This window comes from Terrapene carolina, unplaced genomic scaffold (genome assembly GCF_002925995.2).
Source record: "Terrapene carolina triunguis isolate 2854851 unplaced genomic scaffold, T_m_triunguis-2.0 Scaffold89, whole genome shotgun sequence".
In the NCBI taxonomy this organism is placed as follows: domain Eukaryota; kingdom Metazoa; phylum Chordata; order Testudines; family Emydidae; genus Terrapene; species Terrapene triunguis.
In genome coordinates this window covers 487263-512048 of record NW_020664440.1, presented here as the reverse complement: position 1 = coordinate 512048, position 24786 = coordinate 487263, and the positions used below count along the sequence as shown (strand labels likewise).

The 24786-nt window shown below is 42.5% G+C and overlaps 2 protein-coding genes across 6 annotated transcripts in view; one reads left to right on the top strand and one right to left on the bottom strand.

Annotated features, from left to right (window-relative positions):
• The first annotated feature begins 1972 nt into the window (after positions 1-1972).
• On the top strand, positions 1973-10447 carry PDHB (pyruvate dehydrogenase E1 beta subunit). 2 transcript variants are annotated; one of them, XM_024204883.3, is made up of 10 exons: positions 1973-2058; positions 2137-2199; positions 2792-2899; positions 2986-3048; positions 3142-3177; positions 3320-3605; positions 5115-5225; positions 5976-6067; positions 7160-7301; positions 7847-10447. In XM_024204883.3, exons 1-10 carry the CDS (start codon positions 2005-2007, stop codon positions 7990-7992), a joined length of 1101 nt encoding a protein of 366 aa, XP_024060651.2. In that variant the 5' UTR covers positions 1973-2004; the 3' UTR covers positions 7993-10447. The 2 variants fall into 2 exon arrangements, with proteins under 2 accessions (XP_024060651.2, XP_024060649.2); XM_024204881.3 differs by having other exon boundaries at positions 2005-2199.
• PXK (PX domain containing serine/threonine kinase like) overlaps positions 9467-24786 on the bottom strand; it is a 43953-nt gene continuing 28633 nt past the window's right edge. For all 4 annotated transcript variants that reach the window (XM_026650220.2, XM_026650221.2, XM_026650223.2 and 1 more), the window contains 5 exons: positions 23791-23868; positions 22490-22576; positions 21744-21813; positions 20708-20770; positions 9467-11122 (listed from right to left, as the gene is read on the bottom strand). In XM_026650220.2, the coding sequence (XP_026506005.1) occupies positions 10923-11122; positions 20708-20770; positions 21744-21813; positions 22490-22576; positions 23791-23868 (498 nt within the window). In that variant the 3' untranslated portion in view covers positions 9467-10922. The remainder of the gene's footprint in view (positions 11123-20707; positions 20771-21743; positions 21814-22489; positions 22577-23790; positions 23869-24786) is intronic.

Below are 24786 nucleotides of genomic sequence, written 5' to 3'. Positions count from 1 at the left end.
TTATGAATATGTTGAATAGGACTGGTCCCAGAACAGACCCCTGAGGGACACCACTATTTATCTCTCTCCATTCTGAAAACTGATCATTTATTCTTATGCTTTGTTTCCTATCTTTTAACCAGTTACCAATCCATGAGAGGATCCTCTTATCCCATGACAGCTTACTTTGCTTAAGAGCCTTTGGTGATGGACCTTGTCAAAGGCTTTCTGAATATCTTAGTACACTATATCCACTGGATCCCCCTTGTCCACATGCTCGTTGACCCCCCTCAAAGAATTCTAGTAGATTGGTGAGGCATGATTTCCCTTTACATAAAGCATGTTGACTCTTCCCCAACAAATTATGTTCATCTATGTGTCTGCCAGCCATTAGTTTAAAAACTGCTCTATGACCTTTTTAAGTGCCAGCAATCTGGTTCCATTTTGGTTTAGGTGGAGCCCATCCTTCCTGTATAGGCTCCACCTAAAGAGTGTTGCCAGCACTGATTTTTCCAGTCTGACCCCTGCTTTGGGTACACAGATCCAGCCCCATTTCGATGGATCTATCCCATCTCATTAACTTAACTTTTGGAGCTCTGGGGCCAGCATGGCTATATCACATGGAGACGGTATCCCAGTGGAGCAGCATAGGCACTGTATGACACAGAAGACACACCCTGGCTGCGCAGAGCCCAGTCCCAGGGGAGCCACTTTAGGCTCCAGGGTGGTGTCTGGAAACCCCATTAGTGTGTGTTGGTGCAAGTATTGGGATCTTGTGACTTCACTGTCTGACACCACACCCAAACACTGTGACACAGCACAACAGCCAGAACTGTGCAAGGCAACTACCAGAGTCTCCCCAGTACCAGCTGGACTTTGGGCAGTGGGTTGCAAGTGCCTTGTGACGCACTCATCTTCTGGAGTGAGACCTGTGGCCTGCCGCTCTGCTTCTTTAGGCTAATGGAACGTTCTACTACTACAAGAACGAAGCCCGTGTGCACTTTCTCAAGAGCCAGCAGAGTGTGGAACGAGCTCCCACAGACAGTAAGGACCATCGCAAACCTCAGTCCCTTCCACTCCAAGTGCCAAGCTCACCTTTTCAACCTGCAACCCCTATCATAACCACAGAGGCTTAGGGTATGTCTACACTACCCGCCGGATCGGCGGGCAGCGATTGATCCAGCGGGGGTCCGTTTATCGAGTCTAGACTAGACGCAATAAATTGATCCCCGAGCGCTCTCCTGTCGACTCCTGTACTCCACCGCTGCGAGAGGCGCAGGTGGAATCGACGGGGGAGCGGCAGCAGTCGACTCACCGCAGTGAAGACACCACGGTGACTAGGTCTAAGTACGTCGAACGTAGCTGAAGTTGTGTAGTCCCTCCCCCCCCCCCAGTGTAGACCAGGCCTTATAAGGTGGGCAGATTGGCAGATTTTCACAGGCCCATCCCTGACGCTACGGAAACCCCGCTACGTTTCACAGGCGCCTCTGAACAAAAAACATTGACTCAGGAATTTTGTTACGTGGTCAAGAATAACAAACTTTCCCCAGCTTCATTTTCAGCAGCACCTGCACCCACCAGTCTGAAATCCCCCTCTCCCCTCCCAACATAACCACGAGCAGCTGGAAGCAGCACCCAGCATGGCCCACGTCAGGCCAAACAAGCGAAGTCTGAGTGACAGCAGCAGCTGGAGACAAGTCTTCCATGGGCGCCTGCCCTCCAGGGAAGGCAAAGCTGTAAAGGATGGCGCCTCCGTACTAGTTTTGGTCCAAGCGGCTCACCATACTCGCCGGGCAAGAGGACGTTCGGCCCGCGGATTCGCTGAACGCGCTCAAGGCACGGAAGGGCGGAAGCGAGGCAAAGACAACCCCTAGGGCCGCTTCTGTCTCTTCTCGCGATAACAGTGGGTAGCTCCGCCCCCTGCGCCCGGCTGCCTGGCAGCGAGGGGGCGGTCCCCGCTTTGATTGGACAGACAAGGTGTGACGCAGTGACGTATGGGGCCGACAGCCAGAGGGCAGGGGCAAGATGGCGGCTGCCGCAGGGGCACTGAGGAGGCTGGTGCGATGCGGGCCCCAGCAGGTAGGGTCGGGCCGGTTGCCCCCGCCCGCCTCACGCTCCCCCGGCGCCGTGTTAACGCTTGTCCCCGTCTCTCCGCAGGGCCTGGGGCGGCGGCTGCAGCTGCGCAGCGGGATTCACGGGTCCGCGCCGGCCGCCGTCCAGGTAACGGGGTCACGGAGCGCGCGGGGGGGGTCACGGAGCGCGCGGGGGGGGCGGGGCAGCTACCCCGCCGGTGAGGGGGCGGGGCAGGGCAGGGCAGGGCAACTGCCCAAGCTCGAGGGCTGGGTGGTGGGAACGGGCCGTGACCGGGGGGGGCGGAGCCTGTGGGGCCGGAATGGGGGGGGGCGCCCATCTCCCCCCCCCCCCCCCCGGCGTGCTCTGGGTGCTGCCCGCTCGGGACACCGCCGCTGCCCGGGCTGGGCTCGCCCCGGTGCCCTGAGCTGGCAGGGGGTGGGCCCGGGTCCCCACCGGGGCAGGCAGGTGGCGAGTCCGCCTGTGACTGGTCTGAGGCGCTGTGACACGGTCTAAATAAACAAAACGAACAGGAGTACTTGTGGCACTTTAGAGACTAACAAATGTATTAGAGCATAAGCTTCCGTGGGCTACAGCCCACTTCTTCGGATGTATATAGACTCCTAGTTCGATAGCTGTGACTGCTGCCAATGTCTGCCGAGTGCAGCTGGAGCTTGTCACCGGAGACTTGTTTTTTATGCTGTAAAATACGTGCACTGAACAGTTAACCCGTCTTTATCAGGTGACCGTCCGTGATGCTTTGAATCAGGCATTAGATGAGGAGCTGGAGAGGGATGAGAGAGTGTTTTTGTTGGGAGAGGAAGTTGCCCAATATGATGGTGCATACAAGGTGAGTAGACTCCTGTTTATTAACTTAATTAAGTAACATTTGGAAATTATAATTTTAGCAACCCAATTTTTCTTTGCTAATTGCAGATTAGCAGAGGTCTCTGGAAGAAATACGGAGACAAGAGAATAATAGATACTCCTATATCAGAGGTATGAATAAATTAGAATTGTTTTAATCTCTTCCCACCCCCTCCTCTGTCTTTTGGAAGTCATACTCATCCTTAGTTTCTTTTTCTTTTTAAGATGGGCTTTACAGGAATTGCTGTAGGTGCTGCTATGGTAAGTAACTTCTGACTTTTTGAAGTGTGATCCGTTTTCTCTGTTTAATTCATTTAACAGAAAAATGTTAAATGCAAAATACCTTGCTATTATGATAGCTATATTAGTAGTTAACACTAGTTTAACTGTCTTAATTTAACAGGCTGGGTTGAGGCCGATTTGTGAATTCATGACCTTCAACTTCTCCATGCAAGCAATTGATCAAGTTATAAATTCTGCTGGCAAGACACTTTACATGTCTGCAGGCATGGTGCCTGTCCCAGTTGTCTTCAGAGGTCCCAACGGTGCCTCAGCTGGAGTAGGAGCACAACATTCACAGTGCTTTGCTGCTTGGTATGGGCATTGTCCTGGACTGAAAGTAGTCAGCCCTTGGAGTTCAGAGGATGCTAAAGGTCTGCTTAAAGCATCAGTCCGGGATGACAATCCAGGTGACTGTAACTTTTTATAAATACCATGGTCTAATGATTTAAGGGCCAGATGCTTAACTTACTCTCCAATTAGTCTCTGAAATAAATGTTTTTTAAAAGCAAATTTAACTATCAAATTAACACCTAGGCTGTTTAAAATCACAGCTTTATTGCAAAGATTCTCCATGCCCTTATAAGAGCAATTAGGGTCTTTCTGCACACTTTTCCTAGCGTATAGTATCTGCAGCTGACTTCATGGCAAGTTATATGATCAGTTTGTGCCTTTCCCAGCTCAGCTTCAGTATGTGGTTAAGAACTTCACAGAAAATTAAGACTATTGAAGTTGAGCTGTCCCAGAAAAACAAACTACATACACAGGTTTCTAACTTGTCTAGTTATAAATGACTAGTTATTAACTCAGTAGTGCCATCTTGTTGAGTCTACATTTATAGAGTAGAAAAGTCAGTTACTCTATCCATTAACCATACCGCACAAATCACTGTAGTATTGGGCACCTTTGATGCATTGATTTTTTTAAAGACTGACACTATAACAATGAACTTGGGAATTTTAAGGGGGAATGCTGCTCCATACAGTGGCTTTAATGCTAGCAGGCACACATGACTATGCACCTGTGACTTGGTGGTGATTCTCCTCCTCTCCCCAGAGGGAGAAGCATGTGCTGTAGAATGTCTTGTTTTGGTACCATGTCTTTAATATATAAATATCTATTACTATGTGTTTTCTTTGACTTTGCTTTTTCTAATATAATGTGCCTGGCACTTGGAGCAGAAAGTGGTAAGGCTTGTGATAGATTTTAGTTCATTCCACAGTGTTGGACAGAACTTTCTCAGGAGGTCAGTCTCCTATACAAATGTGCTTATTAACTACTATTGTTGAGAGTTCCATTATGCCAAAGTTCTCTTTTAAAATCTTCCTAAAGCATGATATGACTTTTTTGCAGACTTCCAGGAACTTAAAGGGAGAAATCTTGCACAAACTCCTGGCCCTAGTTCCTCTTGTTTAAATTCAGTTTAGAGGGAGACCCAGATGTTTAATTTCTGTAGTGACCAAGTAGGAAAATAATTGATACTGTATTGCCCTATTAAGGAACCGACCTCCTGCATCCTTTCTCACATGGATAATGGGACTGCTCATGAGAGTGGTTGTTGGATCAGGTCTTTGGCTTCTGCCTACCACTGAATATCTCAAATCACCAAACTTAAATGCTCCCGGTTTATTTTTTTTTCCATGTTAACAAACAGGATCATTTAGTCAAACGTACTAGCTGCTCAAGTTAACTGAGTCATATTTCATGCTGATACAAACGTGCTACCTAAACTATGCTTTTATTGCACTTGTTTGCCCTCTTGTAAGTGAGCCAAGAGTTGAGCATAATGGAGCCCCCTACCACTTTAGGAACTTGGGGGGAGGGTAGAGTAGGGAGGAGACGTTGGATGATGCTGTATAATAATTTCATCTGGAGAAGTGCATCAAACTAACCAAAGCAAGCACTTGATGTGTTTTCAGTTGTGATGCTGGAAAATGAATTGATGTATGGAGTCCCTTTTGAAATGTCAGAAGAAGTTCAGTCAAAGGACTTCCTTGTTCCTATTGGAAAAGCCAAAATAGAAAGGCAAGGTAAGTTTGGAATACTCTTAACACTTCACATAATCTGCTCCTCAAATTCTCCTCCTCTGTTGGGTCACTTTAATGGAATAATGTATTTCACATACAAAACACTCCCTTCTTGTGGAATAGGAAAGTATGTGAAGGGACAGAACTCTGGAAGTTGAGTTTGTTTGGACTTTAACATACTGTACACTAACCTCCTGTTAACAAAACAAAACATCACTTGGTTCCATCCTTTTGGCCCCAAAGTATCTTGGTCATTACGAAAAAGGTGCAATTCTGGATCAAGACTGGAATGAACCAGGTAATAGGCCTATGTGCTGAGTGAAATCTCACATTTCTCTTCCTTCCTTGTATTCAGACAACTACTTTTGTTTAGATCTTTGATGTGCTGAACAAACTTGCAGTGGTTCAAATGTCTTATACATACATTCGTTTGCAATGATGAGAAGAGCTTCATAGCCATCCCTTGGCAAGTTAATGCCACTCATTCTGCATGTAGAGTGCAAGTGTCGGACATCTCAAATACGCAAACTCAGGATGAGTTCAGTTGTTGAATTTCAGGCTATTCCTAATGTATAAATCTGTTACTTTTGAATAGACTAAAAAAGTGCAGTTAAATCAATATTATGTACTTACTATTTCAAAGCTGGACTGTGTTGTCCTGAGCTTTAAGGCTACTGAGGGTGTAGGAGGAAGATCTGACTTCTGTAGTTAACTCTTATGTAACTTGATCCATCACCAGCTTCTGTGTTTCAGGAACCCATGTTACTTTAGTGTCACACTCCAGATCTGTTGGACACTGTCTGGAAGCAGCTGCTGTACTTGTCAAAGAAGGTGTGGAGTGTGAGGTGTGTTATGGGAGGATTCTAGTCCCTGGTGAAGAAATTCCTTACTCTTTAAAATCAAATTAAGGCCCTGCAAAATTAAGCCCAGTAAACTGTTTGCACTTTAGAGTATTCTTTCATCACTGATTTAAACAATGATGGAGACAAATGGGTTCCTTTCATATATCTGCCATCCCCTGACTTCCTATCATAGAGCTGGGCAAAATTTAATGCCATGGATGTACGTCAAAGTCACAATCACAAGCCCAAGGGAAGCTTGTGTGTGAGATAGATGTTTATGCATGGCAGTAGTGCCGCAACTAGGCAGGATGCCATTTAGTGGGATTCCTAAGGGGTGACCAGGGGGGTTGTCTAAACAGTTGTACCAGTTTAAAGTGGGGTTTATTTTTAATTGATTCAGTTAAATCAAAGGCTGTGTAGACACTCAAATCAGTATAAGCCTGGCTTATATTGACCTAGCTTGTCAGGAACAGGCTATAAGTCATAGTGATATAGGTCAAGTCTATATTGATTCTAATGTCCAGCCTTTTCACTAATTTAAATTGGTTTTAAAATCAATTGTTAAGGTGCGTAGACAAGGCCTGAGTCGGGTCTTCACATTTTAAACTATGTCAAGGCAGTGAAAGGTCTATTGTTTGCCTTGATCTAAGGAGGCTTAATGCAGAAAAACACAAGTGAATGTGTGTGCGATGCTAATTGCATACACCTCTATATTCAGGGAGGGATGACTAGAAAGTCAGACTTCTGACATGCTGGAGGGTGAGATGGGAGTCTGTAGCATGATGTGGCTAAAATTAGTCATCCTATCCCAGAACAAAGTGAGTAGTTCCTCTTTGGACTGTGGGTGTGACGACAGCTGAAATACAGAATTTAGGCACCTCTGCAGAGGAAAGATGACTAAAATAATCGATGCAGAATACACCCAGTTGGAGGAAATGCCCTAGATCTCAGTTTGAAGCGTTGACTTTCTTTAGCCACTTATCCTCTCAAGGACTAAAAGAAGAAAAGTACTAAGGTGAAGTTAACCACTTATGCAATTATAGATAGGCTTAAAGGACCTCTTCCAAAAACAAAACACTTAATACTCTCTCTAAGGTGATAAACCTCCGTACCATTAGACCAATGGATGTGGAAAGTATAGAAGCCAGTGTTGTGAAGACAAACCATCTTATAACAGTGGAAGGAGGCTGGCCACAATTTGGAGTAGGAGCTGAAATTTGTGCTAGGATCATGGAAGGTATGTCAGACTAGCTTCTGTAGCTTATTTAACTTTATATGTTTCCAAAGTTAGCTCACTAACCTTAAACATACAGCTTTCATGATCCATTAGCTGTCAAGACAACTGTTTGTTGTTTTGGGGGAGGGTGGGGAAGAGAGGAGGAAATTTAACAGGAAACCTGAAACTTGGATTTGACTAAACTTAAGTTACATGGTTAAACAAAAGCACATGGTAGTGACCCTTTGCCCCTTTATTCTACTGTGGCCAATCCCCCTAGAGCCAGAGTGGCAGAGCTTGCAGGGGCTGTGTAGGTGGCAGAGAGTTAGGCAACCTGGTAATGTGCCCCAGAAGAGCATGGGACACATCTCCATTCCCCCTGCTCCTTGTAAACTCTAATTGAATGTGTGAATTAAGCAAGAATGTCTACAGGGTTAACATGTCAAAGGACAGCTGCAGGAATAAAGGGATTGGCCCCTGGATCACTGTGAGACCCTAACTCCTTTGAAAAAAGTTATAGCTAAATCTGCATGAGCCTTTTCTAAGACCTTTTTATTCTATTCCAGGACCTGCCTTTAATTATTTGGATGCTCCAGCTGTGCGTCTCACAGGTGCAGATGTTCCTATGCCTTATGCAAAGATTTTGGAAGAGAACTGCTTACCTCAAGTGAAAGATATCATATTTGCAGTGAAGAAAGTATTAAATATCTAGGTTGTATATACAGGGTGCCCTTCCAAAGTGTGTGTCTTAAGAAGAGCATTAATGGAATGGACTACAAACATGTATTCATAACAATGTTATATAGCTCTATTGACCTCTTTGTACTGAGGGAAAGGTTTAGGTGACCTTTTAAATGTATTTATGTAGTTAATCTGTGTTTAGTGGGTTAGCCTCAACTACTTTCATCTACCAAGCTAAGCAGTAAAGCACACTTATATTTGTGGGTGCCAGACTCATTTTGTAAAAAGTGTGAATCTGTATTGAAAGCCTTAAGGATTACAGAATGTGGAAAAGAAAATGTTACCATATCAAGGGATCTAAAGCCTCCCTCTATGCCATTTACAAATGGTAAAAAATAACCTTTGACCTAGAATGCACCTGAAAATAGCAATAAGCACTTAAGTGGTGGTGTCTAGGACTGGACTGCAGCATCAGAGCATGCTTGAGGAGAGCATTTGCTGAATAAGTGAATGTTAAAAAGGTTTTAACCAACTGTGTTTACCTAGTGCTGGAGAACAGTGGTAGTCTAGAGCTGGCACCTTATCTTCTACAGTGTGGCTGTAATAATTACTGCTGGAAAACTGGGAAGGGAGGTAGCTGCCACGGGGATGTTCTACCCTTGCCATGAGGGAAGGAGGTTGTCCCTATAATTACAAAGTCAAAGAGGTCTATGCTAGCATAAAGGGTCGTCTATGCTGTCATGAGTTGCTTCTGCGCAATTCAGGAAGAAGAGAGGTAAATTGCAGAGGGCAATGAGAGATGCTGGCTGCAGTACAGTGGTTGCTCTACTTTGGTGGAGGAAAGAAGAAAGTGTTGAGCATTTCAGCCCAAGGTGCAGCAGGTTTTTTTTATTTAACACCATGCTCTTCTGCAGCTCATTAGTTACAGCTGCCTGACTCAAGGTGCAGTTTTTTAAAATGCTAGTTTATTATGATGGTGGGGCTGCCAACTCTTTGGGTGCAAAATCAGTGCTATTCACTTTCATATTGTCCAGTACAGTAGCTTCCCCTTTGTCAGATAAGAAACTGATTGTAGAGGGGAAATAAGTCAGTCTGGACTAGTTTTGTTCAATCCAAAGTAGCCTGCTAGATCTAAAAACTTAGAGGAAGATCTGCTAAAGAGGGTTAAGACTTTAAATGCTGTTTAAATACTTTGACCATATGATCAACCGGAGCACCTGTCCAAAAAACTCTAATCTTAATTATACCTCATTCATCCACTCAGTTTCACCAGAGGGGTAATCCATGATCAAGTCCTGGTAACATAAGGCATCATTTGAAAATATTTCACCACTTTTTTTTAAAGCAGCTGCCACTATTGAGAGGTTAGACAGCTTGACTGCTAAGTGGTCTTAACTTTAGAAATAATGGAACCCGCATTTGGATGTTGTGAGTAGAGGTTTAAGACCAATCCTAACCTGAATAAGGAAATGAGTAGATAGTGAAGGTGCTGTGTTTTAAAAAAAAAAAAAAAAAAAAAAGCAAAAGGGAAATCAGAGAAACTAGACAAGTGTGGTTACTGTTCTAGAGGGAAGCACTTTTAAAGTAGGTAAACCTCTGAACAGTGGTTTCAGGAGCAGCTAGTGATTGGTCACCACAGCCTATCACAGTTGTGGCCATGCATCAGTCACTGTCAGATGCAATACCAAAATATCTTCATGGAGGGAACTGAACGAGCCTCACTCACATACCCAAGGAGCTGAATTCCTTCCCTTTGCCTAGACAGTCAGGAAGCTGATGCAGCACTAGCCTATCATTTCAGTACTTCTGACCATAGCAAAATGGCCATCTATCACTTCAATGCAGGGTGTAGAAGCTTCTGCTACGTTAGATTCTCTATTTTATAGCCCCACTATTTTATTTTAAAGCAGGGACCCTCACTCTCTGACTGGAGGAATTCCAATGACATTTATTTTAATAAAAATATGACTGAATATATATCACAGGTTACATGAAACTTTATACACAATGACATTCTCTGCATAGTAAACACTGATGTGTACTTGAATTTAAAATGGATTATCTATAATCCTTTAAAGTGCAATTTGTTTAAGGTTTTAAGCAAATCATAGAATAAAATCTTTTCAAGCAGTCAGCATCTAAAACAAAATGTGTTCTGCAACTTCCCCAAGACCAAGATTAGTTTCATATGGATGCAAATTTTACCTGTGTTGAAAACTCCCCAATCCAGAACTTGTGTTGAATAATCAGTGCCAAATTAACTCCCATTTTATTGCCTGAATTAACAGGCTGTTTGTTTCCCCTGGACATGTGGTAACTGGAACCAGCTACATGTTTAGGGGGGTCATTCCAACAGTGCATTACATACAAGGATGAGCACCATTGTTGAATTTTGGAGTACCCTCCAATGGCAAATATGCCATAGAGACCAAGTTAAATCTACAGTTCCCTCACCAGTGTACTACACTTTTAGATTAAGTGCTTTTTAAAAAAAAAGATTATCTAAAGCAAATGGCTGATTTTTGATGCAGCAAAAATGTAATGTGCCAACTACAAGGAATTATAGGAAAATAGGGCAGACTAACATTAGATTTTTCAAGTGTGTTTGAAACAAGGGGTAGGGTGGAATCAGATGTACTGAGTCAGTATCCTCATGCTTGTTCTTATTTTCAGATCGTAGAAATATTGCTTTACCTACCTCCCTCCCCAAAAATCACTTAACTAAAGAAGTTCATTTTAACTGGAATAACTGAAGTCAATAGTTACCACCACAATATGGCAATGTAGTTCAAACGATGTAGTGCTGCTACTCAAGGACAAGGAGAAATAATTTCTCTAGAAAAAGCTGAAATGGCTCTGAACAAACAGCTGCAAAATAATAGACCAGCATGAAGTGGCTGATCACGCCTCAACTGAGGACAGTTGTTCATGGGAAAAATATCCTGCTGTGAAGAGTTAACTTCAGCTGATCCTGGGAACACTGTAGTCACAGGTGTCTGCTTTCTTCAAAGCTCCTTTCTGAAAGTTTTGAATGGAGCTAAGTAAGGCTTCTCGGCTGGCACTGTCAGCAGGCGAAGGGTCAGGATGCACTGCCCCATCCATTTGAGGAGGAAGTGGAGGAGCTGCTGGTGGTGGAGGTGGCGGGGGTATAGTTGACACTCCTGTTAAGATGAGACAACAATTACACAAGAAACCACCACCACAAGATTAGCCAACCAAAAACAAGACCAAGCTGATCTAATAATTGCAGCTGCCTTGCTAGAATAGTAATAAATCAACTAGGGAAGTCATTTACCCAAGTAAATATGCAACTTCTTGAGTATTGCAAATAGGTACCAGATTGTGGAGAAGGAGGACACAGAAATTAGATGCGAGAAAGACCTAGGAGATCACATCCATCCACCTGTAAGTGCAGGCTATACAGTCCCCTGATAAGAGATCATCCAAGTCACCTTCAAGGGAAGCCCTGGATGCCCTGTTACTTGGAGAATCAAGGGCCAATACAACTACAAATTAGAAGAATCTTACATTGGCTGAGAGGGATGAAATAAATGATATCCAGGAATTTTCCCTCATCTCTGATTCCTATGGTTTGTTTCTTAGTACAAACACCAAGTGAAGCAGTCTACCCCCCACCCCCCATCTCACAAAGCCAGACCCAATAAATAAAATAGTTGGACTGTGGCACTAAGTCTCTTACTGTTTCCCAGGTGTAGCTACACTGTAAAGTCAGATTATTTTCTAGTCCAGGAGTTCTGTTTTAGGTCATTAGCTATACATGAAAGTATAAGTGTTATAAATAGACCCATTGTCTAAGAAATAGAAAAAGGCAAGTTCCTATTAAAATTAATTATTGAGCAGTGATATCCTTTTATAGATTACACTGCATCACAAATTCTTACGAGGGCCATGAGCATGAATCACAAAGACCATGGTGCTGGCCAGTGGCACCTTTAGCACTGAAAAAATCTTGACTTGTTTTGCTACATTCTGTGTTCTAGATCAATTCTCAACCTTTTTCTGAGTCCCACCCCCCCCATGCTATAAAAACTCCCCAGCCCAGCTGTGCCACAACAAATGTTTTTTTGCATATAAGAGCCAGGGCTGGTTTTAGGGGATAGCAAGCAGGGCAATTACCTGGGGCCCCACACCACAAGGGGCACCACAAAGCTAAGTTGCTCAGACTTTGACTTTAGCCCTGGGTGGTGGGGCTCGGGGCCCTGGACTGCAGTCCCACGTGGCGGGGCTTCAGCTTACTGCCCTGGGCCCTAGCAAGTCTAATGCCAGCCATGCTTGGTGGACCCCCTGAAAGCTGCTCGCAGCCCCCCAGGGGGCCCCAGGCCCATGGTTGAAAACCACTGGTCTAGATCACACATGCTTCACTTTCTGTAACTCAGTTGGTGTGTCAACTTTATACTCTTACATCAAAAAATACACAGACACATAACCTCCCTTGCAACTCCACATTACATGGCCATACAAAGTCAGAGCTGGGGAATTTAGTTAAGCTTGGAAGGATTTGATTTTTTAATCAGCAAATCTTGGTTAACGTCAATTTCACTGTTCACAAACAGATGAAAAAATATTTCAATGGATAATCAAAATTTGCAGATAGGCCAAAAAAGCTGCTTGATTAAAGTGTTTGGCTTAAGGTATTTATATTTTGACACGTGATGTTGACAATTTGTATTTTAACAACTTAAAGCTTTAACTTTTTGAATGTGAACATCTACTTAAATAATTACTGTCTGACCTCTTCCACCCCCATATTTGCCTGCCACTGAAAACTTAAATCAAAAATAAACTTAAAATCCATAATTTTGCACAACTGTGAAAATTTAACTAAGAATTAAAAAAATGCTTAAAAATTAACATTGATATCAGTTGAAATTAAATTATATATCTATATCTCTATAGATATAATTCTGCCAAGCCTATTTATAGTGTCCCCTAGTCTGTCAGATAATAGGATGACTATTTCCAATACACACATCACATATACTGCAAGGGGTGGAGGAGGTAGGATTACATCCAACACCCAGGTACTTTTTTGGTGATATGAGCTATTCAATAGACAAACTGGAAAGAGGAGAATGTGAAAGATACAGCACGGCACTTAGTCATGCCAGGTTTAGTGTACGTGGAGAACACAGGTGAAGACGGCCATTATCTGACAAGAGGCTAAGGAAAGCAATAGTTATCAAAGCAGAACCACGTGCTGCCATATTTCCATTAACAATACTCCCAAGGAATACTTAAGAAATTAAGTCACACAGAATGACATTCAAAAGTTATTCAATGCTCAGCCACAAACAGGAAGCAGGTGAAGCAATCACTTCCTTCTCAACTTGTTCCATTCTTCCTTGCTGCTGCTCAGTCTCAGACTAGTAAGTGGTGGTGAAAAATAAGTGCTGTAATAAAACAAGCTGAGTTCCAGATGGAAAGAACCGTAGTTTGAAACATTTTCAATTTGTGTCAGTTTTAAAGATTGTTCCTATGTGGAAAAATCTACATCAAAAAAAGGAGAATGTTTATACAAAAAACATTTTATTTGGCCAGTGATTAACTGCATTCCTATGGTTACTGTACTTCAGACACTTGCACATGGACAAGAGTTTCCCTTCCTCACAAACCAGCACCTCCTGCAATGGGGGGAGACAATCCTTTTATGGGAAAACAACAGCCTGTTCCCATGGAAATGTGGCTGTTTCAAGTCTTTGTTTTACTCTCCTCCTCTCTAGTAGAAATGTCAGTGTTCAAAGAAGAAGGACTCCCACACTGGGCAAAGTGGGACCATCTCTCTGTTACAGAGGGGTTTGTTTGTTTTTTAACTCCATCCCTCTTTTTGGTAATTGAGCTGGAAGCAAAGTTAATACACATTTCAAAAGCAGAGATGGCCCAAATTCATCACTGTGTAATTCACTGACCTACCTGATTTGTCCTTATGCCAGCACAGATAACTGGACCTGAAAATCTAAGTTTATTAATAAAATGTATTGGAAAGTTATCCCTAGCATTAGAGCCTCACTAACTAATGTGCTCACTTATGATCAGCACAGTGTGGGAAAATACTATGAAGAGTGATACTTGAAATTCATGGCAGAAGGAAGAACAAATGGTGATCCACAGCAAAGGCTGAGGCAGCACGGTAAGCATTAAGGTTGAAGTGGTCAGAGTAGAACAGGGTAGGTGAGGTCATCCCACATCCTTATTGTTTAACTTGTGATCAAATGAATTAGCCGTTAATGATATGCCACAAAAAAGAGTCAAGAGCATCTGAGTAAGGACCGAGATTGCATGAGAGAGACAAAGCAGAGAAACTGACAGGATAGGACAGAGAAGATAACAGACTAAAGAGGCTAAAAGGATGAGTTGTCCAACACCAAATATGAATGATTATGAACAAAAAAGGCAGGACTTCTGTAAGGGGACAATGATAATAGTAACACAGAAGGAAAAAAAGGTGTAAACTTGATGAGAACAGTGGTGGAAAAGTCATCATACATCTAATGATGGATCACTATTTATTAATCAGTCCAGGGCACTAATGTTATCTAGTTTCTAGACTGGTTACTGTTTTGAAGGGGAGAGATCAGTTTACTTTTTGTACTTTTTTTAGAAAGCCTTTAGAGCTCCATACTATGTAACGACTGAACTGGAAACAGAACTGCCAGCACCAATGTGCAGTAAGGGGAAAACTCAGCTTTCCTCTATTGCAGAGGCACTTTGGTTGATCTGACCATTTAAATCTGAATTTAGCCTTAACACAGTTGCAGCTATTGAAACTGTGTTTAAGTCAGGCGGGAGAACTACGTACAAACATCACGAGTTCCATTGGGGCCCATTCTGTCATACACTTACATGAGTGTCTTTACTGACAGGTGTCTACGGGTTTCCAGGACCTGGACTCTAGTTTATAAAATGTAACAGTTATTTCATTTCAATCAGCACATCTTATAAAAAGTGTCAGGCAACAAGTCATCTGTCTGTCCTTCCTCCCTGCTACTGAGTCATTCTGAGAAGGGAGACCCTGCGGTTAGGTCTGCACTGCAGTGCAAGTTCAGGGTTTGAACTCCGGCTCAGGCCTAAGCCCCTTCCATCAATATATAAATTGCACTGAACGTGGGTCCCACTGTCCCATGGGGGTGGAGGGTCTAAGCTGTATTGCTTTGCAGTGTAGACACAGCCCCATTGGACTCATGCTCTGGGAGTCCACAATCACATGGGCCGACTTTCTTTGTTCATCAAACTTGACTGTGCAGAGGACAGTCAGTTTTCCCCACACTGCACCACAAACAAGGGCGGGAGTGGCCACATTTTGGGGGGGGGGGTGCCAAGAATTCTGGGATACAGGTGGTTGGACTTGGGTCAACATAACGCAGCGTAGACGCTGGAGCCCCAGGTTGGGACCCAAGGTTCAACGATTCCTAACCTGCGGTTATAATTGAGGGTAGACACTCAAACCCTAGGTTAACAAACCCGGGGCTGCTAACTCGAGTTCTACTAATGCTAGGCTTACGCTGCAGTGTAAACTTACCCTTAGAGTAGGTCTACACCGCAATTAAAACACCCGTGTCGGATCACTCCGGCTTGCAGGGCTGTAAAATTGCTGTGCAGATGTTTGGGCTCCAGCCCAAGCCCAAACATCTACATGGCAAATTTTACAGCCCCGCAAGCATGAGTCAGCTGACATGGGCCAGCCGTGGGTGTTTAACTGCAGTGTAGACAGACCCTCACTCACCTAAATAACTTTGGTGCAGATGCAGCTACTGTCCAGCAGGAAAATACTTTACAATACTTATAGGGAGAAAGTGACTTGATGCAAGAGCTTGGTTAGCAGGAGGCCTTCCCTACAGATATGTTGGAGGAGGCTGCTCAGGGCCAATGAATCATTTGTTTATCCCTAGGACTTTATGAATGAACACTCAAACACCTATCAAGGGTTTTTAGAGTGCCATTTTTTGTTAAGAGTTTGTTACAAGGAATTGAAAGTTTATCAGATACTGTAAAGCTGAAGCCTGGACTTGAAACAAAACTCAATAATGGACTTAAAAACTACAGCAATTGTGAAAATTACATGTTTAAAAGGTTGGTAAGAGAATGAGATGCAAACGAAGAAAATCATTTTAGTGATAGTTTTAAAGATGCTATATTTAATTAAAAGAAGTAGCTTATGATCTACTTCTTCTTTGTTCCTTTTTTATGCCGTGAGAAGTTCAAGCTTTCTCATACAGAAACAGAACGTCTTTAAAGAGAGAGAAATCAGTATTAGCTTACGTTACCGATAATTCATGTTCAAAATGATGTAAGCTCTATTGAAGACAGCAGAAAGAGAGAGAGAGAGAGAGGGGACAAGTCATTATTCTGGTTCTAGTGTCATTCAGTCACACTGTTAGCTGTACAGTTAGTTAGGTTACTCAATGGTTATACTCCTACATTTTTCTATGAATTAGAATGTATTTGTTTTGAACGGTTTTAAAATGCCCATTATATAAAAATCAGCCAAATAATTGTGCACGTAATATAATGAACTACACTTTTCTGTACTAAAATCCTTATCGACTGATGAAACATTATGTTTGTAATCTCAGACACATCCATCCATCCAAAAATGCCAAATGTCAAGCTCTGGGGGTCTTGAAAGCACTTTTAGTTACACTAAGGTACATCTTAGAGTGATTCAATAATAAAACTGTAGGAGAAGCAGCCATAGGAAATAAAATCCATTCATTTTGTATGTAACATTCCAATCATTTATTTTTACCCTGAAACATTTAGATTGTGCAGATCAGATAAACGCTCAAAAAAGGAAGAACAATTAATGCAATGAAGTTGGCTCATAGTGATGGAAAAAGCAGAACACCAGTACACTGACCGTCAGCAGGACGTCTTTCTCATTGAAGGATTTAAAGCTAAAGAAAAACACCCATAGTCAAGTCCAAATCCTGCTCCTGGGGTCAACTCCACTTACAAGATTAAGGCCAAAAGGGACCATGATGATCATCAACTGACATCCTGCATCACATGGCCAGAGAACTTCCCCAAAAACAATCCCTACAGCAGAGCTTTTGGCAAAACATCCAATCCCGATTTAAAAACGGTCCATGATGGAGAATCCACCAGGACCCTAGGGGATTTGTTCCAATGGCTAATTACTCCCACTGTTTATGCCCCATTTCCAGTCTGAATTTGTCTTATCTTCAACTTCCAGCCATTGGATTGTTACACCTTTCTCTGCTAGATTGGAAAGCCCATTGTTAAATATTTGCTCCCCATGTAGGTATATAGACTGTGATCAAGTCACCCCTTAACCTTCTCTTTGTTAAACTAAGTAGACTCAAGGAGCTCAATCTATCACTATAAGGCAGGTTTTCTAATCTTTTAAATCATTCTCATGGCTCTTCTCTGAGCTGTCTCCAATTTCTCAACATCCTTCTTGAATGCTGGCCACCAGAGCTGGACACAGGATTCCAGCAGCAGTTGCACCACTGCGAAATACAGAGGTAAAACAACCTCTCTATTCCTACTTGAGATTCCCGTTGATGCATCCCAGGATCACATTAGCTCTTTTGGCCACAGCGTCACATTGGGAGCTCATGTTCAGCTGATTATCCACAAGGACCCCAAAATCCTTTTCGGAGTCACTGCTTCCCAGGATAGAGTCCCCCATCCTGTATGTGTGGCTGACATTCTTTGTTCCTAAGGAAGAAGGAACACCCATGAGGCAATTGGGGCCACTCACATTAGTAAGGGAAATAGAATCGACCAGAGGTGTCATCTTTCAGCCCCTACCTTCCTTCCTAGATAAGCTGGCTCATTAATTAATGCTTACTGGGGTCAGGAGCCATGCAATGAAGAGTGAGTTCTACTTTCCCTTTTATAGCGTCCTCCATCCCATCGACTTTACGTACAACTCCCGATCACAGAAAATGAATGGATTTTTAAGTGAGAGCAGAATTAATGCAGTCAGGAAAAAAAAAAAAAAAACTGAACATGCAAGAGGAGGTGACAATCACTCTAGCCAAAAGCTCAGAGCCATAGGAACCTGTATTAGAATCAGCATTTGCCACCACCTAAATAAGGTATCTCAAAAAGATTTAGCAGTAAAGCTGAGAGAATAATTTACAACAAGTTTAGTCTCCTTCTCTTAGCAGCATGTCTGTTAGCCAGCCATGTTTTGTGTACACGTTATTCAGATTTAATTGATTAATCTTTTGGAACTTTTTGCTCTATGAACAGACATTTGAGTTATGTTGCTTTGTTGTAATTTATTAGAGTCACATAGTATTGTTTCTGCTCCGTGACTGGATATGCACACAAGCACTACCGAAACACATTTATGGGTCCAAATTTCTCTGTGAATACTCATGTATGAGTCTCTGAAATTCACTTTCTGCACTAAAAGTGTTGGAAAGCAAACACAAAAGGGTCATGAACATAGCCAAAGTGAAATCACTGAGAAATTCAGAAGATTATTCATGGATATTTGTTCGCATTGCTCATTATTGTTTGCTAGCAGCTTTAGCAGTGGCAATATTAAAACTAGGAAACAGGGACCAGCCTGACCTTCCATATTTGAGGACTGATTTGCCTTAACCCTGAATGAAGAGAAGGGAGATGAAGGCACATGGCTCTTTGCCTGATCAGGCCCCTCAGTAAGCAAGACGTTAAAAGTTATTCAAATCCCGCTAGTTGAGAGGCTGCACATTAGGCCTTCACTCCACTTAGATTAGGCCATTAGGTTTCCATTCCACTAGCTGCTAAGTGCTACATGTTCCAATTGCTAATGGGAAGGCACCACAGAAGGCAATCTACCCTTACTTCCTCTAATTTAGAGCCATGATGTGGCTAATTCCCCAAGCACAGCACTGAATGTCACTTACCCAGTTCTACCCCCAGAGGGTTCAGGACAGCACTCCAGCTACAATATATGAAGATGTCTAAATACAGTTCGCTATTTAGACTCTTAACCCAGTGCTCAACCAGATCATTTTTTTCCTCCACAAAGTTAATCAACTGCACTGACCTGAACAGGATCCAGACCAGAAATCTAGAGGAGAAAAGCTTGACACCTCTGCCAGTCACCTCACCAATTAGTGCCCCCATGAAACTTTCGTCCTTAGTCAAAATCAGGGAATGGGGAATACAGAATGCTGCTTCTGTAGCCTGTATCTTCTTTCTAAACAACGTTCTTCAGTTGTGTCAGGTTTTTTCCCCCCATAAGGTCATTTAATGGTTTGATTGCACACAGAAGTGGAAAAGGCATATTCCTGGTGAAAATCAGAGACCCAAGCCTCCATAACTTCCTTTTATAGCTAATATTTGAAGTGAATTTAACCATTAATTAATGCAAAATAAGATGGTCTTTTTATACCATCCTGAATGTATTCAATTTACAAAAAAAATACATTCTTAAATGGTGGCAGTACTAATTTGCATGCCACAGCACTTTTTGATTAGCACACATGCAGGGACAATTTGCATAGAATCAAATATGTTATGGACTAGATCAAGCAGCCAAGAACACAATGTCAGAAGGACGAGTGACATATGATAGGGTGTTCATAATAGAGATGACACAGAAGCCCAACACATGCTGAAACTGACAGAGCATATTTCAGTTTAAATCTACATCAATGTCAAGACATGAATCTAAGTAAAAAAAAAACAAAAAAAACCCTAACTTAATTTCACAAAACAAAGAACTATTTTCTAAGCATCTATCCGTTTGGGAAAGGTAGAACGGTTTCTTGCATTTTCATTTAAATTCCTCTTTTTTAAAACACATTCAAATCTTGGGGGGGGGGGAACCCCCCAACCAAAATGTAAAATAAAAGTTGTCACACCTGGAGGATAACACTTACTTGAATACAGAGCTTATAGTGGCATTCTAGTATCCTAAATCCAGTGGAACTGGAAGACTGAATCCTTCTTAGAGGACATAGTTCATAATTCTCATATTCTGAACTTGACACAGAAAAAACTCTTTGCTGAAGTTTGTGGACTACGGTGTCTTTTAGAAGGTCAATTAGAACAGCCAACCACCCCAACACACACACAGTCATTTCCCTAACCAACGAATGTAGCCTAGATGTAGGAGCGGACGCCGTTCAATGCAGCAGGTTCCTTGGACCAGAAATCAGGTGAGCTAGTCACTACTGCATAGGTAGTTGGTATCAATGTTTCTTTCTGAAAACGGATAGTATTAGCACCCTCTAATAATGCTGCTCCTCAGTGAGCCTTACACTTCCATTTCAAATGATGTATTGTGGGTTAATACTCAGATCTGCATCTAACACTCAGGGGGTACAAAGATGATACAAAATTGCTGAATCACAAAACAGAGCATTCCAGAGCCAGCAATCTGGATCACCAAAAAGCAGAGCATGTTTGCGAAATAATGCAAGGTCCAGAGGATGTCTGGAAAGTACCAATGACGGTAGGGTTAGGGTCGTGCAGATTTAGACAAGCATTTGTATTGTGTGGACAGATTATCTACAGGAGTATTACAGGGACATTCGTTAAACAAGAAGGCTTTGTATGTTACAAGGCTATCTAGGATGCTCAGAAGAATGCAACTGTCTGAACTTTTGTCACTAGATGGTAAATAAATGTCATCTGTACATTTTTATGGCCAGTCCTTGTCCCCTAAAACTCTATCACCCTTAAGGATATGATGAGTTTTTCTAGGGCAGGAGATGATCTAACAGAAGACAGACCAACACTGCAGTGTCTCTTTCACTTACCTGCTGTAGAGGGTGGAGTGGGGGACGATGGAGATGTCAGAGGGGAACTTGCCCCAGAGCCAGCTAAACAAAATAAAAACCACAGTAACTACAGTTGTGATTTCAGGATTCGTTACAGTAACACGGGCCTGCCGAAACAGTCTGATTTGACTGACTGCTTCCACTGAAGTCAATGGCCTAATTCCCACGGACTGCACTGGGTTCAGAATCCGAACCGGTCTGAACGGACGAGCCGCCGCACAGTGTCAGGCTTGACAAACATCTCCGCACTCTCAGAATTCTCCAATGGGGAACACTGCTTGTCAACAGCGGGTAGGCTGCTTTGAAATCCAACAGCATTTAGTCGGAGACTAAATTTTGCCCTCCTTTAGGTGCATTCCACCCACTGCCTGCAGACTCTGATCCCATCTCTCTTCCTAGGAGAGAACTTTCTAGTCAGTTGCTATAGCTTCACCAGTTACTTTGATAGCAGACTGTATTTCACAACGAATTGCTTTCTGGAATAGTTACACCCTTTAAGATGGGCACTTCTTCCCCTTGCAAGTCATTTTAGTTAACAGAAACTGGCTGCACTACTAGACAGATCAGCAAGGTGATGGCTTACCACACACACAGCCATCTTCAGGACTGGACACAGATGCAGTAACACCCCCCGTAGCTCATGGATTCATTTTAATAACTGCTTATCAAGAAATACAAATTGCAACAGTGTTTCCATGTGAAGGATGAAGTATCCAATGGATTGACTGACCAATGCTATTGTAAGCAACACCACACCTTCCATCCAACGCTCAGAGCACTAAGTTAAGAGGTTTTCACCTATTAATAAAACTATAAACTACCAGTGAATGTTTTTAAACCCACAATTTGACCATGATGAAATAACCAATACTAGGATCAGCTTGTAATAGTCTGTTAGTATACAATAGACAATTCAAAGTGATTTTAGGTTTTCTAACCAGCATGCAATTTGATTTTTTTTTTAAATCCAAAAGAGACAGAACTGTAAACCTGTTGAAAGGGCTCTGTTAGTTACCTGAATTGTTTGAGTTGCTGTATTTTGCTAAGTGTTCTTCCCCACTTTCGAAGGCAGTGAGCTTTGACTTCTTTAAGAATCAAGGAGAGAGAAAAGACAGGAATAAAACAGCATTTCACTGCGGGCTCTTACCAAGATGCCTTTGACACATGAGGATTTGCATCAGCCCCCAAAGGGTTATTATAGCATGTGGGGATCACCAGTGCTCGAACCACACTCTTCCCTCAAGCGTACTCCTGCTGTCGCAGCCCTATGGGCCAACTCTACACCAGCTAGAGAATCGCCCATTGCTGGGGAATATACCCAGCTGCCCACTTTGGGCAGTGATATGGCCCTACTGCCAACCACAACAAGGGCCAGAACCAGAGATGCAGGAAATGTGCTGCAGATGCAGGAGATCGCACATTCTGCTGGGGGAGATGGGAAGCTAAGGGACAGGCTGTTCTATGTACTTTAGGCATTCATATAGCATAGCCACTCATCGGTTTTTCTCTTTTAGCTCATTTAAAGTTACTGCAAATCAACTGCTGTCAGCATTTAAACATTGCTGCACAGCGCATTACCTGTCCGCATACATGAAAACAATCAGAACAGATGTTCTTGCTCTCTCTCTCCGAAGAGTTCCTGTAGGTCATGGGGGGTGGGAGCATATCCACATTATTCTCTCATTTCTTCAGCACATACTACACTTGGAATGTACATACTTCTCTGCACGCCAGAAACTCATGTTAAACAATCCCATTTACCTTTCGTGCCAAGATTTTTCTTTTCTTTTTCTCTTCCTCAGAACCATGGTGAGACTGAGCTCTTGTCAGTCTTCTATGCTGGTGAATCTTTAGAATATGAGAGAGAGAGAGAGACAGAGAGACCAAAACAGCCCACATGAAATGTACAAAACTTTCAGCTGGCAACCTCAGAAAAGGGGAAACACTTGGAGAAAATACTCAAGTGGCTTTGAATTTTATTTTAAATATTTAGATCTTTGCTACTGGTTTGGGGCCTGAAGACACGAGTTAAAATAAAGTTAGATTTATAAATTTGTAGGAATCGTTTTGGGAGCCACTCACTGTGGAAATTCCACTAAAGACAATGGCAGATCCATGCTGCACAATCAGGCCATGGCTCCTTTACTAGGGAGCGGAGGGGCGTCAAATGTGCTGCAAAAACAAATGTGTTCCAACGATATTATTGTCCACCACATGGACTGGATAGTCTTCCTCTAAAAAGCATTCTTAGATCATACATCTCATACTGATCTCTTCCTCAGCTAGAGGTGGGCCTGTAACAAAACCTAAGACAAAAACGCTCTCAACATTTGGGAAAGCTTGGATCTGATCCTAAGCTTTAAATCTGGTTTCCTTCCCTATAACAGACTGGGGTAAAACCCTGATTCAGACACCCCAAACTTCAGGAAACTTTAGATCTGGACTTTCTGACTCAAGCTTACCTATACATTTCAACAGCCCTTTGAAGACTACTAAATTAATATTCAAGTATCCAACATAATATAGTCCATTAAGGGCGCCAATTGCACTTTTATTTTTAAATGTAAGCTAATAAGAAAACAATATATGGCCAGATTTCCAAACTGTCCTCCAGTTTGTCCATGTATTTATCTGCATGTGCAAAAGCCAATACAGTGCACAAAAATCATGTGTGTGTCTCCATCATGCAAAAGTGTCAGAAGCCAGGAAGTTTGGCTTCATGCTGTCAATTAGCCATTTTAGCTCATGTAGTTTTTAAATATGATAAAGTTAACTAGAAAACAAACAAGCTTGTGTTTTCTATTTTAATACTCTCATGTTCTATCTTACATGGTGCAGCATACCTTTAAGACACCCAAATATAATTCAATTGAAAAAGAATCTGTTCTAAAATGTTTCTTACATCTACTGCAATAGTCTTGCAGGCATACTTCACCTCAGTAAGATTTATTAAACCTATTGATGAAAAATCTAACATTTCACCATTTGTCATAAAATCTTTGGTTTAAAAGATCAGGGGAAAGAATGTCTGTGGGAAAGCCATAGAGAAATGCAGAAATTACCAATTTCTGTTCTTCAGTGAGTCTCTTTTCTATGCATTCCTTGGCAGTTTTCAATGCCTCTTTTAACTTTGTGGGAATCTGGTAAAGGGAAGAAAATAATCATGGTATGAGATGTGCCAAGCAGAATTAACACAGCTTCACTGCCAAACATCCACTTTTAATCTGAGGAATTTCTGGATCTATGATAAGGCCCCAGGTTCTAACACTGATTGTTTAATGAAGATAACTGTATCCACCTAGACCACATGGGATTTCTGCAAGCACTGCTCCCTCCAAACCTGACTGCAAGCCTCAACAACAGGAAAAGAGCATGGTGTATGATGGAGGAGTTAAGGCCAATGTTAATCTAGCAGCTGTTCAGATATACAGTGCTTCAGATTGGACTGTGAACTAGCTGATGGTTTACAGTGGTTCTGTTGATTTCTTATGGGAAGGTTCCCATCAGTGGCAAGGAGATCACGCTCCCATGCAATCCTGCAGGAGTCTGTTCTCACCATTGCTGTTGGAACGCACATGGCAAGTAGTTGGTAAACTGACATGGCGCTGGATCTATATTAGGTTACTCATGCTTTGAAGAGATTGTTTATCCTGAATCTCCTACAGAACTTTATGAAGTTCACATTTGTTCATCTTATAACAAAAAAACACCAAAGAAAATCTTGCTGTTTACTTCTCTTGTCCACTATGTACAAGTAACTTCTTTTCTGAGGGAAGTTTGAGGCATCTGCAGAATTTGGTGCTGAGTAGCCTCCCCCACTATCCCTAAACCCTGAGTTTGCGTCAGTGTTCACAGTAAGGAACAGCAGCTACCATCATCCTTAAAAAAAATCTAATGAGTAAGAAATACAAGTGTCCCAGGGACATTTCAATGAAGGAATCCAATCAACAAGCTCCCTTGCTAAGTGCTGCTGAAAGAAACAGCAGCACTGGTGCCTTGGCAGCCCTGAACAGAGCCAAGCGTCCATCTCATTCACCCAACCCCCCATTTCAGATGGA